The 18,033-nt window shown below is 34.0% G+C and overlaps 2 protein-coding genes across 2 annotated transcripts in view; one reads left to right on the top strand and one right to left on the bottom strand.

Annotated features, from left to right (window-relative positions):
- Positions 1–3,948: 3,948 nt before the first annotated feature.
- Positions 3,949–6,247, top strand: LOC134280371 (uncharacterized). Its single transcript, XM_062762779.1, has 3 exons — positions 3,949–4,731; positions 4,868–5,416; positions 5,528–6,247. The coding sequence occupies exons 1-3, from the start codon at positions 3,949–3,951 to the stop codon at positions 6,245–6,247; spliced, it is 2,052 nt and encodes a 683-aa protein (XP_062618763.1).
- A 10,108-nt stretch (positions 6,248–16,355) lies between these two features.
- LOC134280370 (uncharacterized) overlaps positions 16,356–18,033 on the bottom strand; it is a 32,886-nt gene continuing 31,208 nt past the window's right edge. The window contains exon 12 of the mRNA XM_062762778.1: positions 16,356–16,990. Coding sequence (XP_062618762.1) covers positions 16,356–16,990 — 635 coding nt within the window. The remainder of the gene's footprint in view (positions 16,991–18,033) is intronic.

Here is an 18,033-nt window from a genome sequence, read left to right as displayed (position 1 = left end):
AACAAAAAATGCATTTCAACTAATCAGTAATATTTTTGAAGCAATAATCAGTAGTGCCCCCACCACACATGAACCTTAGGCCTAGATCCACACATTGCACAAGTCAATTTTTGAAAAGGCAAACAATTCATTCATTTTTAGCATATTTTAAGTACGCACGTATGTTAAGGAAGCATATAAGTAATTTCTCGGGAAATTTAGACTTTTGAAGAAAATTTATTTAATAAATTACCAAAACCACTGATAAACGTAAACTGTTATTTACTATTGCATACAGATAAAAGCGTGTCTAAGGCAAAGACGTGTATCACCGCCACGGCATCACGTGACTTCTATTAAAAGCAAAATTTTCCTTAATAAAAAGGCTTACAGAACAACAATACCCCTGGAGTTTGATAATTTCTTTGAGTATGTAATATAGCTGAAAATATCTATTTTATCTAAAAAGTGCTGCTAGAATCCCACTATCTTGTCCCTAAAATATTTATTCCACACAATCGCACGAAACCCTACCCTTTGTTTTGAATATTATACATATGAATAGAAATTTTTCGTAAAACCATGCTAAACTCGGGATTCTTGCAGCACTTTCCAAGTTTGTTTTAACACAAACTTTCAATATTTACAAATCGTATGTTTTGAAATATCCAGCTTATTGTTGTTCTGTTGCATTTTTTGGTCAAGAATGACAGACGATGGGCCGACCGGGATACGTTATATAGCTGACTGTCTTCGAAAGAGAATATAATCGATAAAAATAAAGAACAAAGTACGTTTTTGACCACATTTCGCCGAGATATTTAACGATTTTTCAACTGCAATATTTTGTATTCATCTATTATGTTTTATTTACATTAGGAACAAAGCTAATATATACTAGAATGAAAATGACGTAATACTTAATTATGACGTCACAAAACCACGCCAAACACCAGCCGCTTGACGAAATCCGTTAGTTTTTGATGTAAATTCAAGAAATTTTAATTGAATTAAATATCTTCCCAAGCATTAACCACTTTTATATTTTGTATTTAAAATAATAAGTTCAAAACCTCCTATCATTATCAAATTCGTATCGGTTAATGCGTGGGAACAGTATGAATTTTTTAAAAACAATTAGTCCGGAAATATATATGCAACATAAGAGTACATGCTTTTACACAATATTTACGTTGGAGACCAGTGTTGAAGAACTGCATGTTGATGTAAAGGCAAAGAACATTTATAAATAAAGGGTGAAATCCAAATCTGCGCAATAAAGGTAAGAATCAAGATGATATTTGTGGTATATTTTATTTGTTTGAATTTTTAAAGTACGTTAAGAAATTATTGAAAATAGAGAATGAACCATTGCCGTGGTAGAAATTGCACCGCAGGTCCAAGTGCGCTTTGTATTTGCGATATCCATTACTCCATGCATTATTTTGTTCATTTTACCAATCGAAAACGTCGAAAATGATATAATACATTTCTTTCGAATATAATTTATTCTGTTTTCTTGCATCCAAAAGCAGAAAAAATTACAAATAACTAAAGTACATGAAATGACGGTATGTACACGGTAGTATAAAATATAATACCATGACTGCATGAGTTACATGTACAATGCATGAAATGGATACAATATTACATATATGTAAATAAAAATGATTATCACAAAACAATGATGTTGTCTTGTAATCAGGTATCACTCTATTATCTACAAAAATTATTTAAAAGCATATGCACTGTCCATTGGCGTCGGAAGCAAATTGAAAGTGGGGGGTGGGGCTAAGTGTAAGAAAATTTTTTTTGTTCCTCCAAAAAAACCTGACAAGCAAAAAAAAAAAAAAAAGGAAATGTCTATTTCCCAAACACCAAAATCCTATTTCGGGGGGGGGGGGGGGGGGGGGGGGGGGCAAGGTTCGAAGTCCAGTAACAAAACATTTTCTTCCAAACACCAACACTTTTACCAATTTTAACCTATACTAAGACGTATCTATGGAAAGTGGGGGGCTAAACTTACGAAGATATGTTCAATGTCTATACTAAGTATATATTGGGAAAAAAGTGGGGGGGGGGGGGCTAAGCCCCCCCCCAGCCCCCCCCCCCGGTTCCGACGCCTACATGTATGCTGTCATATGGATACTATAATTATATCAAATGGTGATCTCGATTTTAATTGGTAAGGTCGAACATATTCCACCAGTTAGAATATCAGTTTGTCATTCTGTAGTTTAAATCACGTCCAAATTAAAGTAAAACAAATCATTGGACATGTTTACACTAATGTTCCATACATTGAAGTTAAAAATAGTGGTGAAAGCTAAGTGCGAGAGACGAAAAAGGTGGGGGTATCAACGTAACGTCTTTTTTGATGACCTGGTGCATTTTTATGTATGTTTCAATAAAGATTAAATTAAAATATATCAGAGTGACTAGTTCAATGGGCCAGATGTAACCTTTATATTTTCTAATGAAAAATATACTGAGAAAAGAATGTCAGTTTTGGGGGATATAACTCGCGTTTTTGTTTACAACCTAGGCGACCCGACTTTTACCTGTGGATTCTAAACCGCTGTTTTCATTTCCGACATTTTATAAATACATATGCAGTACTTTTATTAACAGATCTGAATACTTTACTTATGAAAATTTCAAAGAAAAAAAGTCATTAACAAATCTTTGAAATCAATTATCTGAGTTTTGTTAATCTGTCAATCACTTGGATATAAGTGTGGTGTTGTCACTGACATTTAATTTAGTGCACTTTAAATGTAGTGAAAAAGTTTATGCTCATTGAACTCATTTACCTAGACTTAGTGTTACATGTATGCATATATGTGTAGATCTTTTGTAATAAATCCTTTTAAAATTCCATTTTCACTTACTTAGAAACATTGAATTGCCGCACAGGTCAATTCCAGAAATGAAAACAGAATTATGCCGGAAACGAAAACAAAAAATGTCGGAAATGCTATGCATATTTCCGGGAATGAAATGCAACGGCGATTTGCATCCAGCGAAGGTGGGGGTGGGGGGTTACGTGTAATAATTATATTGTTTTGAAATGATAAACACGTTGTTGAAATAATTCCTGGTTAAAGTTTAGAATTTCTTCAAGTCGAAAAGTACAATTAAATAAAAAAAAATACATTTCCAAAAGTGAGAGTGAATTACAGACAAACTTACGCACGTCTCATCTTTGACAACTCCCACCACATTTCATAAATGAACCAATGAAAAAAGCTTCAAGACTGAAGTAAAATTGGGTATAGCTCAATGAAATTAATTGATAACACAGGTAACAATTTCAGTAAGCGAAACAGATTCAAAGAATCCCCAATCTAAGATCTGACCAAAACCTGATAACAATTATGAGCTAATAGCATTGATACCGTGGGATGGAGAGAGAGAGAGAGAGAGAGAGAGAGAGAGAGAGAGAGAGAGAGAGAGAGAGAGAGAGAGAGAGAGAGAGAGAGAGAGATGTCAAGTTTGAGAAATTGAAAATACGTTCCAAAGATCAAATAACGCAATTACTTTTCAATTATAAATTCCCAGTACATCAATTTAAATATTTAAACAATGCCCAAATCATAAGTACATCTATAAGAAACTAACAAAATGTCTTTATAGAAAATATTCATTTATACGCATGTTTATTATACGGGAATGTAGAAAAATACGGAACTGTTCGATGTATATTTTTGAAATTCTTTGACTTTTTATTTAAGATAGGTAAATAAATATTAAATATATCAGACATTTCCTGCTTTTGCCTTCATCTTTATGAGACATTTTTAAATCGCAGAGTGGAAAATTAAACACTATGCAGCTTAACTTATTAATTCTGCTTGCTTTAACAATTAGAAGACTTGATTGATTATTACGTTATATATTGAGGAAAACTAACAAGCAAACGTACAGAATAATAAAACCTTTGAAAATTATTTTTCTAGGTTCTGTAAAATGTCATCCACCTCCAAGTATAAGCCATATTCGTGTATAGGCTGCTGTAAGCGTATCAAGACCAGTGAACGAAGACCGCTTTATGGAAATCAGGCTCTTCGAAAATTTTTGTCAAAGAGATTTGTGAAAGACTTGAGCGAGAATGACGTAGTGTGTAACAAATGCAGGCAACTCTACTACTTCTCCCTCAAACAAGGCTCCAAAATACCAGAAGTCCATAATACTGAAGACAAGGAAAATGCTGCTCCACTTGATCCTGTGACACTACCAATTCTGTCCACTGGATATCGGCATGACGCTTGTGGAATATGTGAAAAGAAACCACGTAAACTTGTTGTCATTCCAGAACAGGCCCGACTTGAGATGTTTGTACAACTTGGTGTGTTCATGAAAGAGGGTTCCAGATGTTGTCCTTCTCATATTTATGGCGGACACTTGACATCAGAGGCGTTGAGCTACGGAGTTTCCGAGAGAGTTAGAAAATGTACCTCTCTCAGTAATGATAATTTAAGGAATCTTCTTGACAGTTTAAGAAACTATGCGAAGAAAAATGCATCCACTCGTCTGGATTTCGATAGCGAGACCTCTCTTTCTGACGAGGATTATCGCAACCTCACAGGACTCACACGGGCGCAGTTCGATGATCTGATGCTTAATGTGGAGGATATTAAGACATCCAAATCCAGAAGCATCCGCACCTGTGTTGCCATTTTGCTGATGAAACTGCGATGTGCTCTAGACAACAAAATGCTGGCTACCCTTTTCAATATGAAAAAGTGGCAGGTACGCTAGATGACGCTTAAACACTGATCACTGCATGGTGTTTAATTGTTCTTGTAAGAAGATAATAATCTTTTAAACATTTTAAAAGTTTAATTAAAAACAAGTTCCGTGAATAAATCTTTCTATTTTTTTTAAGGTACGCAGAGCTGTTTCCTCAGCGAGACGCTCCCTCATGAAGGACTTTGTGCCACATAACCTGGGATTTGGCCATATTTCTCGAGACGACGTCATACAAAAGCATACGAGACCTCTAGCACAGGAATTGTTTTCGCCTGGTATGACAGAAACCCCAGCCTTGCTAGTGTTGGACGGAACCTACATATACATCCAGAAGTCTAACAATTTCACCTTTTCCAGACGTTCCTATAGCCTACATAAACATCGCCCTCTTGTAAAGCCCATGATGGTTGTCACGACATCCGGATACATTGTGTCAGTCCTAGGACCATATCTGGCGGATTCCAAAAACAATGACGCAGGTATTCTAACCCACATGATAGAAAGAAATGCTGAAGAGATGAGAAATTGGTTACAGGACGGAGACACATTTATAGTCGACCGTGGCTTCAGAGACAGCGCGGACATTCTGGCGGACATCGGGATTAGAATGGAGATGCCAAGTTTTCTGAAAGGAGCAAAGCAACACTCCACTGAGGAGTCTAACAGTTCCAGATTGATTACGAAGGTATCTTTTTGATTTGATCATACGTTTAGAATTTTTTATGTGAAAGTCAATTTAAGTTTTATTTCTGAAGTGGTATTCTTTTTGCAAAAAAAAATGTTCATATCTTTTAAGGTGCGTTGGGTTGTGGAGTCCGCCAACGGACGAATAAAGCGTTGGAAATACCTTGACCGCACAGTATCCAATAATCAGATTCCATTCATAGCAGATTATGTGCGTATAGTAGCTGCAATTTCCAACAGATATTGTCCTCCATTGAGTACTGGAACCGACGACGATCAAGCAATCGCATTGAAAATGCGTCATTTGTCACAGAAGGGAAATGAGCTCAGAGAGCTCGTGGAAAGCGAGGGTTGGGACAGGAGGCCTTCCCAGTGGAAAACCCTTGAGGCAGATAGTGTTGCCTTAGATTTCCCTATTCTGTCAGAGGATGAGATTCGAAATATCCCATTAGGAACCTATCAGGTCAAGATGGCCAGAGCATACACGCATGAACATTTCCAAGAAGACGGTGCGTATGATATTCTTATTGCAGAAGATAAACCAAACATCATTGGGGCAAAAATACAAAGTCGTCACGTGTCGGCCAAAAAATACCTTTGTTGGATTCGCCACAGTGAAGGAGTCATTATATCGTGGTACTGTAAATGTAAGGCTGGGTCCCGTGTTGTAGGGTGTTGTGCACACATTACCAGCGTGCTTTGGTATCTTTCCTTTGCGCGTCACCAGTCTGAACCTTTGAAAGGCGTTCGAAACTGGGCGGATCACCTTGAAGACGCTGCACGTGTTGTTGATGAATCGGACAGTGGTGCAGAGAGTCCGACGGAGGAATGAATGTTGACTGCTTTGAAGTTTTGTTATTTATATTTTCTGTGATAAAAGTTCCTTTTTTATAAACATGAATTGATTTTAAGAATTGCATATGTCATTATTAAATATCCTCTACATTTTCCTCACTTTGAATTTTCGTTGTTTTACCTAATCAGCAGAAGGGGGAAATTATAAGGTAAATATGCATATCAGTTGTTCATACGAATAGATTTAATCCTCTGAAATGAGAAAACTATATCGAGTGGAAAATTATTTTAACTAGGATTTTCAAGGGGAAATATTTTTTTTTATATCAAGGGTACTGTAGACGTACTTTTTTCCACGGGGTCATAATTCTGCGGAATCTCTATTTCTGTTCAATCCGCTGGTAGAAAATTGCGCTGATATCTTAAGACGCTCTATATATACCTTATATTAATATTAATTTCGATGGGACAAATTTCCGCGGAAAATTTGTGACCGCGTACATAGCGTAAATTAATACCACGCGGAAAAAAGTACTTCTACAGTATGTCGGTACAAGAAGTACATTAGTATACGGCGACATGATTGAGGAAAAAAATAGCGAGACCAGTTGAAATAGTTTAGGTTGCATTACATTGCGTGTAGTAAATTCTATAAAAATTTGGCATACTTTCAAAGTGGAAAAAAACTATTTCATGTAACTTTATTGCATGTTCCTTTCTTTTTCTGTATACTTGTATGTACAAAAAACTCTACAATCGTTTATATGTTTGGTTTTTATATGAGGCAAATGAGATATAACGTCATTGACGTCGTCCAGATTAACGGACGTCAACGTCAGAACTAACGTTACGGTAATAAAAACCCACTTTTTAAAATAATGTCCAGTACATGCCACGTGGTCAGATATCAGTAAATTATGCATTCTTAGAAAGATAAAATTCTAAACTTTACGTATAATAAATGTCAATATTTTTTCAGAATCGGCGAAATTCGCCACAAAACGTACTTTGTTCTTAGCGTACCTGTTGAATTAATTGAACTCCATATGAATTTAACACAATATTTCCGATATTTCCTTTTAAACTCCATTTTACGTATCTTTGCCGTCTTAGCCAAATTCTCTTTACACGACATCATCAATTTCCAAGTTACTTGATGTACACATATGACGTCATCGATGGTAGATTTCAATCATAATGACTGCTACAGCATAACAAGATAAACAAATTTTATTTTTGTTAATGTTAATGTTTCTAATCATTTTCTAGAGTTAAATTACATAGCTAAATACCAATATTACGAAAACTTAATTTCTAAAATTGACGTCATCTTGCCAACTATGACGTCATAATGCAGCACTGATTTAGCCAAGGTAGAAAATTTTGTATGCTTCCTTATTCCACCTGGGTACAGCCCCCCCCCCTTCTATGGTACCCCTGACCCTGGGGCCTTGAAATTCACAATTTTGGAAGATTTGGGCCCTTGCTCATCATAACCATATAGGTAGTTCATCTGCTTAATACTCAGGAGCAGAGAAAAATTTTTTCAAAGAATTCATGTATTTTCACTATATAATCAATAGAGCCCTGTCGTATCACCAGAACTCCTGATCCTGTGGCCATCAAATTCAAAGTTTTAGTGAAGCACTTTTGCTCATCATAACTATGTACTTAGTTAATTTATTTAATATCTAGAAGCAGAGATGAAGATTTTCAAAGAATTCATGTATTTTCACTATATAAACAATAGAGCCCCGCCCTTACACCAGAACCCCTGATCCTAGGGCCATACAATTCATAATTTCAGAAGAGGCACTCTTGCTCATCATAACTACATACTTAGTTAGTTTATATAATACCTAGGTGCAGAGAAGAAGATTTTCAAAGAATTCATGTATTTTCAATATATAATCAATAGAGCTCCACCCTAACATCATAACCCCTGACCCTGGGGCCATAAAATTCTCAATTTTAGTAGAGGCACTCCTGCTTATCATATCTAAATACTTAGTTAGTTTATTAAATACCCAGGAGCAGAGAAGAAGATTTTCAAAGATTTAATGCATTTTCACTTTATACTTAGTTAGCCCCACCCTAGCACAAGAACGCCTGACCCCAGGTCCATGAATTTCATAATTTTGGTAAAGGACTCCATGCTGATTACAACCATGCAAACACTTTGACTGCTTGATGTCCAAGAGTAAAGAAGAAGATTTTTAAAGATTGCATTAATTTTGAGGTTTTGGCCCAACCCCTCAGGCCCCAAGGGGTAGGGATCATGAAAATCACAATTTTTGTTCCCCTTCACCCATAGATGATTTGTACCAAATTTGGTTTAAATTGGTTGAGTGGTTGCAGAGAAGAAACTGAAAATGTTCCAATTTTAACACAGGACGGACGACGCACGACGGACGACGACGGATGAAAACGGATAGCAATAGGTCACCTGAGTTTACTCAGGTGACCTACAAAAATGTCAGGAATGATTTTCTATTGTCTCGTTAAACTTTGGTAAGTTTATTTCTTTTTTTATTTCCTGAAATTTATGTAGAAATGTTGTGTCATTTATTTCATCAATACAATAAATACATAGAATTAATAGCTCGTCTGATTATACACCATGCTTCTTTGTTCAATATCTAATAAGTTCTTGTCGCAAGCGCCCTCGGGTTACAACCCTACTCAGATCTGATAATTGGTGATGTCTCCCTTCTAAACAGTAGATAATTGTATAGTGTCACATGTCTTAAGTAAGATTTTTATGCACCTGATTTCCATCTATAAAGGAATCGAATGTACCTATCAATTGCCCACATTAATGCACAGTTAGAAGTAATTCCAATTCGGTTATTTCTATAATTTGATAAACATCTAAATATCAGAACATGCTGTAATAAGTTTAAAAATGTTTGCCTTGTAATTGCAATGTTTATTTATTTTTAAGGGGGAGGGGGGTGCTGTGAATCAAAACATTACTTTTTTTCTGAAACTAACTAATGACATTTATAAAGCATTATAAGCAGTGAATTCTGGTGTTATTTCTCTCAATCTGATGAATCTATGGAGATCAAATAAAACGTTGCTTGGAACTTTAAGATTTTTATACCTTTGATATGATTATCAGGTCTGGGTAGGGTTTTCACCCTCGGGCGCAAGAGTGTATATATAAAACAACAAAATGACGAGCGAGTCGATCTCTACGTAATTAAAAGAAAATGGGATGAGGGGCTTGTTATAGTTTCTTTAAAATACCAAATCGTATTTTTTTTGCGCTTTTGATTTAAAACTCACCCATCCCTTCATAAAAAGGGAACCGTTCACGATAGCTCAGTCGGTAGAGCGCTCGCTCCGTGATCGGAAGGTCGTGAGTTCGTATCTCGGTCGCGACTGACCTAATCGTTAAAATGGGTAGCAACTGTTCCTTCGCCTCGGCACTTTTAAATGAAAGCTGCGAGACCTTCAGATGAGACCTTCAAAAACCGAGGCCCCGTGTCAGCGGCAGGCGTTGGCACGATAAAGATCCCTCACTGCTCAATGGCCCAGAGTGCCGAGTAAAGGTAAAAAAAAATGAAGCCCTTCACCGGCATACAGTGACGTCACCATATGAGTGAAAAATTCTCGAGAGGGATGTAAAACAATTGACAATCAATCAATAATAAAAAGGGAAGAAAAGATAGATAATGTTTTAAGTTCTTGAGTTTCATATGAAGATCATAACTTTGATTAATATAAGTACAACGATATAATATAAGTACAACGATATTCTGATCACAGGCATATCTGAAATTTAAGAATTTGCAATATAAATATTGTTTTGTTCTCCTCTAAAGAAAAACAATGTTTTACAACCCTTTTTCAAAAGCTCATTGATCAAACAAGGGCAACACTAAAATTTTAAGGCATTCTTTCCCGCCCCCTACTTGAGTTGTTTCCTCCTGTTTGCCGAACAGTAATGAAGACACAGGTACAATAAATTCTGATGAACCCAGGACTGAAAAGTATCATATAAGGTTAATTTTTTAGGTTGAATTGGCTGAAAGGACGTCGCGTGATATTCCTCCTTTTTGTGTGGCCGTTAAAGCGCGTCCGTGGAATATGATATTGCATGACATAACGTTCGGTTGTACCAAAGTTAAACGTGATAAAACGTGATATCATTATATAAGAAGCATGTTTTTACCATTGCGACGTACTGAGAGCCGAGTCAGTTTAGTAAGGATTATGTAAATTCATTTACTTCGAGTGATTATATAATATAACTTATATGTTTTACGGTGTGACCGTTGGGGTGAGCGCAGTTGTATCTTTAAAAATATCTTGTAACGTTGATCCGCCACTTCAAACATAAAGTTGCACGAGGTAACTACAAAAAAGCCCGTGCTTGCTATTATGAACTTCATTGAACGGTCAATTTGTGGATATAAGGACTCAGGGCAAGTGATATAAACCTCAGCCATAGAAAATTATAGCGACCTCGCAGGCTTGGTCGCCATCATTTTCTGTGTCTACGTTCCATATCACCAATAATTGTATGCAATCCACTAAGTAAGTATCGAAAATGTAATAGAATTGGAATTTGAAATGGTCAGAGTTAAGAGATAATTTATATGCGGCAAACTGGCCCTATCAACCACCTAGATCTACCACTGTAAACAGTGTGCATTTCTTCGAATCAAAACGTTGAATACATTTATTACTGTTTTTGAATATTTTGACACACGAATAATTAAAACGTTAATGGAGAATATATAAATTAATAAATTGAAGTTTATATAGACGAATACGAAATTTCCATTTTTCCATTGAAACAACAAAAGGATGCAAAAAAATGGGAGAGGAGGGGTATTTCCATACACCTCTTTTGTTCGAAATAGATAAGAAACAATGCATTCTCTTTACCAGTGTGTTAACAACAATGAAGAGTAAAATTTGTACCATTTTGCATTCCCTTTTAGTGAGAAATAATATAAAAATTCAATGTAAGGTATAAAAATAAATGAATTTATATGGACTACATATTGGACATGAACATAAAATCCTTAGAGGGTAAGTTTTATACACTTATTCTTATAGTTGCATGATGGGATAAATCTTATCCTAGTTTTCAGAACTTACTCCTCATGAAGGAATGAACTTATTGGTTCTTCGGGATTTAAATGATTGATTATATATATCTATGGTAACCTATGTTCACCAAGCTCTAATGATTGCGTTCAAAATCAAAGATGGAGAGAGGGTGCGTCAAAAACAGCCTTTATATCTGCGTGTCAATACATTGAAAAGTTTTCAGAGCTCTGATATATAATGTAATATATATTTAAGGCATTTTAAATGTGTGTTTATGGATTTAACAATGTTTTCTTGCCACATCCGAAAGACTCTTGCGAAACGTGACTTACGGAGGAAAACGGGGGCTTGAATTTTTGCTATAAATTCGAAACGAATTATTTTTAAAAATCCAACAAATATCAAAATTACTTTAAATACCATTACATAGCAAAAGTATTTTTTCTAAATTAAACGATAGATTAAAAAAAAAATTAAATGAAAAATACTCATTTCTCAATACCGAAATGAAGCTTAGTTGTTCAGTTTAAATTCTTTTTAAAAAAAGCCGATGTGCAAAAATACTTATTTCTTAGCGGTGTAAACAACCCAAGGGGGTAAATTTGGAACTTCCTGTTCAAATACGACTCTAGCGGTTATGTCAAAAATGAACATACGAATTATATATATAGTCATATACAAAATATATACAAAACTAGCGAAAATTAAGCAACAGAAAATGTTTAGTGGAAGGTGTCTTGTACGTCGTTGAGTCATTTGATCAATTGTTAATACTTTCAATATTTTTTTTTAAATATACACATGTATATATTAACTTTTTTAATGTTATGTAAATCGTGAATATTATTTACTTGTACATGTTTACGTTGACCTTGTATTATGGAGAGGGCTTATATAGGAAGTGCCTGCTGTCCAATCCTATGATGTTTATGCATGTTTACATTCCATTGTAAATAAAGAGACTACACACATGTGAACTATGTTAAAACACAGTGAGTAATGTGATGCTTTGTAAATATCTTTATACCTCATCACGTACATCAGTTCTTGAGTCATTTGCTTATCTTCAAATGGCATAAGATACATATCCACTCATGGAAGAAGTTTTCTAAAATTGTTGTGATTAAAACATACGTTTATACCTCAAAGAACACAGGTAAATCATTTTTTTTTTAATCCTATTTGAAATGTAATAAGAATCTTTTCATAAATGGCTCAAGAACTGGTGGTGTTTCGTTGCATTATGGGGCATATTTGTAGTCCCAAATTACAATTTGAATTCAACAACTTACCTTTGATGTTTGGAGGGATTACAGAACTCAATTGTTTTTTATCTGAAAATATAAAAATTAAGTATGATTTTTTAGGGGGCAAAAAATATTGATGAAAAAGAATGGGTTTTTTTTCATCTGAGGCAAGCCTTCATAATAACGAAGTTTGAATTCTTTATATCATTGAAATCCTTTTTTTCAAACTCCGAAATAAGATTAACAGAGAGGAGATACAAACTCTTGATATTAATTAAATACCTTTGACGATTGGAGGGATTACAGACTTCAATTGTTTTATTTCATCTGGAAATATAAAAAGAAAGTAAGGTCTTTTAGGTGCACAGAAACTAATGAAAATATATTTTTATTTGTGGCAAACCTAAATTTGAGCAAAGTTAGAATTCATTATATCCTTGAAATCTTTTTTTTTTAATTCCAAAAAAAAAAAGATGAACAGCGAGAAAAAACACACACTTGATATTAATTTGTATTCACGATTTCCAAAGTTTGACACGTCTAAATGTGACATTGATCATTTGTCGCAGATGTTGAACTGCAACAAGCATAGTACGTTGAAGATTTTTGCCTCTATAAAGAACCATATGAAATATCGTAGAATGCATTCAAATTGCCTGTTCATGTCATTGTTTGAACAGGTTTAAAGTTTTATTTAATCTCAGGAAATATCAACAAGATTAGTGGATTAGGCACAGGGAACAGACTTTGGGAAGCAAAGTCGTTTTTGGTTGTCCAGAATTAATTTAACATATAATATTTTGGATAACATAACGTGCCTACGTCACAATGAGTTACGTCAAAAAAGTATTACTCCGCTTGACGTTACTTTTCAAATAATGTTCAATTTGAAACCTTATTCTGGAGGAAAATTTGTCTCATTGTCTATATTGAAATTAAATTATAAGGAATTAAGCTAATTTCAACTTATGTTATACGATATAACAAAACTTCCTCGGGGTTTATAAAGCGTAAACTGCCCCAAGTTATGTTATATCGTATAAAATGAGTTGAAATTAGCTTCATTCCTTAAATAAACGGTAACATAACAAGACAGTCATATAATTACTTTTTGCAAAAACCCAACGGATCAACCTAACACTTTAAAATTCTAATTGTTCTTGAATCATATTCTTTGAACTTTTGCAAGCACAGACTACATTAGCATTGATTTCATCGCATCATTTCATGAAGTTGATAATTTCTCGTAAGTATCACAAAACAGCCATCAACTGCTTTTACACCCAAGTTTCAACGTAGAACTGAAAGTTATTTTTTAAAACATATTACTTTGGCACAAGTTTGCAGTCAATAAGTTTTAGACTGGAAATATACTCTGTTCAAGTTCACAGGAAAAATTTGAAAGTCAGTAAGAGCAAATGCCGAGTAAAACAAATCTATATGAAAAATATGAAGATAAGGCCAAAATAAAAAATACCTTTGTTTCCCCTAACGCGACCGACCCAATTAAATCGCACCGACTGAAAAGATTTTTTGAATAAGATGATTCAAATATTTTTTTTATTGTTACCCAAGTTTTATAAAATACAATTTCATCAAAATCAGTTTTTATCACAACGGCCGACATTGTTCTGCTGTGATTTTCAAGCATTTGTTGGAAATAAAATGACGTACAGATGTGATTACAGGACATCAGTTCTGCATAAAGCACTGGCGAGGTCTTAATCTTTATGCTTTTAGCTAATTGGAATTCTTCACTTTTGAAACAATTCGACAATAAAATTTATCATGACTAATTAAGAGTGTTTCGGAGGTGTCTTGTCGTCTCCATGTGACTGAATAAATTTTTGAAGGGACATTAAACAACAAACAAACAAATCTGTCTTTGAATTTAAGGTACGTAATGCATGGTAAGGCCCGCCTCATGAGCAGATGAGGGGCCCACCTAATGAAAACATCATTCAATTTCACTGCATTTTATTTACTTTGAGTTCTAATCTAATAACCAGTCCATCTATATTCCTATGTTAAACTTTATACCATTATGGAATTATTGGATTCGTTATGAATATGCCTGCATATTCATCCTGATATATATATAATTCAGATGTCCTGCCTTTATGTAGTGGTTAAACTTCGTTAATATGGTATTTTTATCATTTGTTGATTCGGTTTGGTTCAATAAAATATTGTTATTAACAAACTTATTCTTTCCAAATAGTTTTGAAATTAGGATTCAGCTTCCTAAGACGTCCAGCGTATTTTTCTTTAATTAGGCCCTTGAAGATTGGTTGTTTCTTTACTTTTAATCCCTTCGAGATTTGTTAGGACGACATTTAAACATATCCCCATATTTCCAAATTTAGACGTACTCAGCACTTTTTTGCCATTAAGAAGTGGGGGATTTTTTTTGAGCCAGCACCTTCTGCGATACTGGACATAAGTTTTTATGGCCCTTTTTGAAGGACCGTTTTCAACTTTACTCATTGGGATTTGAACCTGGGACTTAAAATTAGCCACTTCTTAACTCCAAAGCAAAATGCTCCAGAACCTCTGCAAATCTCATTGCCCTTGGAAAAGTACATTAGTCGTCTATACATGTAAGCTTTGAAAGCTAATGGAAGGTTTGAAAAATATACTCGTATATCCTGTCTTTCCGTATTTGAGAATATTGTCTGTTTTATTCAATTTATATAAATTTAATGGCGTGAGGTTTTTCACAAGTTCAACTAAATAACAGATGTGGATTAATTAATCATAAATTTTGCTTTTAAACGGAATATGTATGATACTTAACATTTTGATCACAAATCGCTTTCTTTAGTACTTATTTATAAAGATAATTTTCCATTAAATTTTTGAATGTATTTTTAAAGCTGCTGTTAGAAAATAAAATTGTTTACCTACCTACCGACCCAACTTGAAAATTTAGAGTCGGGTTAGGGAAAACAAAGATATTTTTAATTCCGGCCTAACAAGGAGCATTCAAGATAAAACTCCAAAAAACAATACAAATTCGGAGCAGAGCTAACATGGACCACCAAAACATCAGAGATGAGATCAGGCGCCATGGAGGATTTGCGACACCTTATTTTCGCGAGATAGTCATTGACTCTTGATTATGGAGACAAAATTTTCACGAATTCTGGTTATTGCTCTATATAATCTTCAGGAATACTATTATGCGCGAGAATTTGATTTTCGCGAGCAAACTGTCTAGCGTTATAAAAAGTGATTTACATTAAGTCAATTTAATCAAACTGTAATTATGTTACAAATATTGATTTCTCCTTTTCATTTTTATATTTACTTTCTATCTCTCACTTTCTTTAAATGTTATGGTATTTTATGTATCATTATCATTATTCAAAATATTTTCTCCTAATGAATCTTTAAAAAGAATAACACTTTGCAAATGGGTATATCAAAATACAACTCCTGCATATATGAAGAATGATGTATTTTGTACGAGCAATAGTGTAAAACAATATAATATTCTGTTTAAAAAAACAAATCTTCATTATGTTTTCTATTATAAATTATGTATGGCAGTAAGTATTATTTTTATTTATAAAATTTATTTTAGATTTTATGTTTTGGTAATAAATCATTGAGCTTTCTATTCACTCTATCAATAATTATCTATATCCTGATTAGATTTATTTCTGGACAATAAGAAAATAAGTAAAGCTTCAATTTTTTTTTTCTTCCATTTTTGAATCTTATACTATTGTTGCTGATGAAAATTGATATTCCGAATTTAATAAAAAAAAAAGGGGGGGGGGATAGTGGAATAAAGTGCAAAAGGATATTTCACTTTAAATATCAATCTTAATAAGCATATTTACGTTTCAAGCCTTGGGTTATTTCCCAAGTTTTTACGTCTTCTTCAGATTGTTTTCTCAGTTCTTCTTTATAATCTCGGACAGGATCTATTGTCTCATATCTCAGAAAGTCCACCTCTTTTTCAAACTTTTTTCCGTTGCTAAGGAAAGTATCAAGGTCCACCACTGCTGACCTGGCAATAGCCCAGACTGTGTAGAAATCAGCATTAGATAGGGCGGGAGTAGAAGAATGAACACATTGATTTCTGGCAATACGGATCCTCTCAATGTTGGCAGAGAGAGATCGGTCTGTAGGGTCTGGATCATTTCCCCAGCCATTGCTGTGTGGTGGTATACTGCAAATGTTTCTAAGTAGTATGTACAATAATGGAATGTCCATGTCATCATAGTTTCCAGTGTAACTGCTGCCACTAGGTAAAATAAGATTCATCTGTGGTGCCGACAGACGAGGGAGATTGGTTATCTCTCGTGCAATGTGTTGTGGGGGAACGTGATGACGTAAAACATCCCTAAGTTGATCAGTACACGGACCAAGGAGAAGTCGACACGCTCTACAGGCATTTATCGTCTCCTCTTTAGACATGTAAGTAGAGTCTACCAAAGCATGCTTTTGATGCGTCTCTGAAATGTAAAAAAAAAGAGCATTATCTTTATGAAAAATCCTTCAGTCAGGGCAACCATAGAATGGCCTTTGTTTAGAATACATGTACCGAATAACTCTTGCTTCTAACAAAACAATATAAGTGTTCTGCCTTTTGTACAAGCTTTGGGTAATTATTGTTTGAAGGTTAATTACACTCCTGGTAAAGAAAAGTCTTTGTTCTAATTTATTTTTAAGGAGAGATGCCAAACCAACTTTTTATTTTATGATTCTTTGAGTCAAACTTTTTAAAAAATGATTTCATCATTGAAAGGTCTACATTAGCTTTTAATTATTTTATCTAAATTTTTTGGTATTTTTTTGAAAGAAAGTGAAAAAAAAGTTATTTACGTCCAAATTAGATCCTCTCTTGTAAAAAAAATTGCTGTTGACAAATGCATCACATGAATACCTAATAGAATATGTAAAGAAAAGCCGTATTGATAGTAAAAAAAAATTAAAAAATATTTATGAAAATAAAAAACACAATTTGTGAATATTTTTTACACTTGTTGTTAAAATGTTCTTAAACCAGTCACAACTGGGGAGAACGTGTTCATCATATTCATCAAAGAAATTGAAACGAAATAGCCATAAACACTAGCCCGATTAGGTGTAATAAGGGTTCAAACATTATTGAACTTGAAAATGAAATGAATCTTTTATTGTAAATACATATGTACATGAAGAGACAAGAATTACTTGTAGCATTTTATTCATTTTGTGTTAATTTTGATGGGGATATGTTTAATTTTGATCGGGATAGGTCCAAATGTTAAAGAAATTAATTTCTGTAAGATTTCTCAATTTGTTTCAATTTGTTCTTTAGATATGATTGACAAACATGTTGTCCACAGTTGTGACTAGTTTGGTGGTGTTTTTGACCTTAGATTTAAAAAAAATCATAAATAATGTGCTTTGTTTTCATAATTTATTTTTTTATAAAAAAAAATTAAAGAAAATATAAAACAGAAAAAAAAATAAAAAGTCGACAGTGTGTAAATAGCCTTTCTTTACATATTTT

The sequence above is a fragment of the Saccostrea cucullata genome, unplaced genomic scaffold (genome assembly GCF_032062105.1).
Source record: "Saccostrea cucullata isolate Sc308-1 unplaced genomic scaffold, CSIRO_AGI_Scuc_v1 ctg794, whole genome shotgun sequence".
Classification (NCBI taxonomy): Eukaryota; Metazoa; Mollusca; class Bivalvia; order Ostreida; family Ostreidae; genus Saccostrea; species Saccostrea cuccullata.
The sequence above is the reverse complement of the archived record's forward strand: the minus strand, read 5'-3'. Positions and strand labels throughout refer to the sequence as shown.

What these genes read in the sequence shown, in the direction of transcription:
- LOC134280371 (XM_062762779.1), top strand. Translation starts at nt 3,949, where the DNA reads ATGTCATCCACCTCCAAGTATAAGCCATATTCGTGTATAGGCTGCTGT. An exon ending in TCAATATGAAAAAGTGGCAG is followed by an intron (nt 4,732 to 4,867) that starts GTACGCTAGATG and finishes ATTTTTTTTAAG; the next exon opens with GTACGCAGAGCTGTTTCCTC. An exon ending in GTTCCAGATTGATTACGAAG is followed by an intron (nt 5,417 to 5,527) that starts GTATCTTTTTGA and finishes ATATCTTTTAAG; the next exon opens with GTGCGTTGGGTTGTGGAGTC.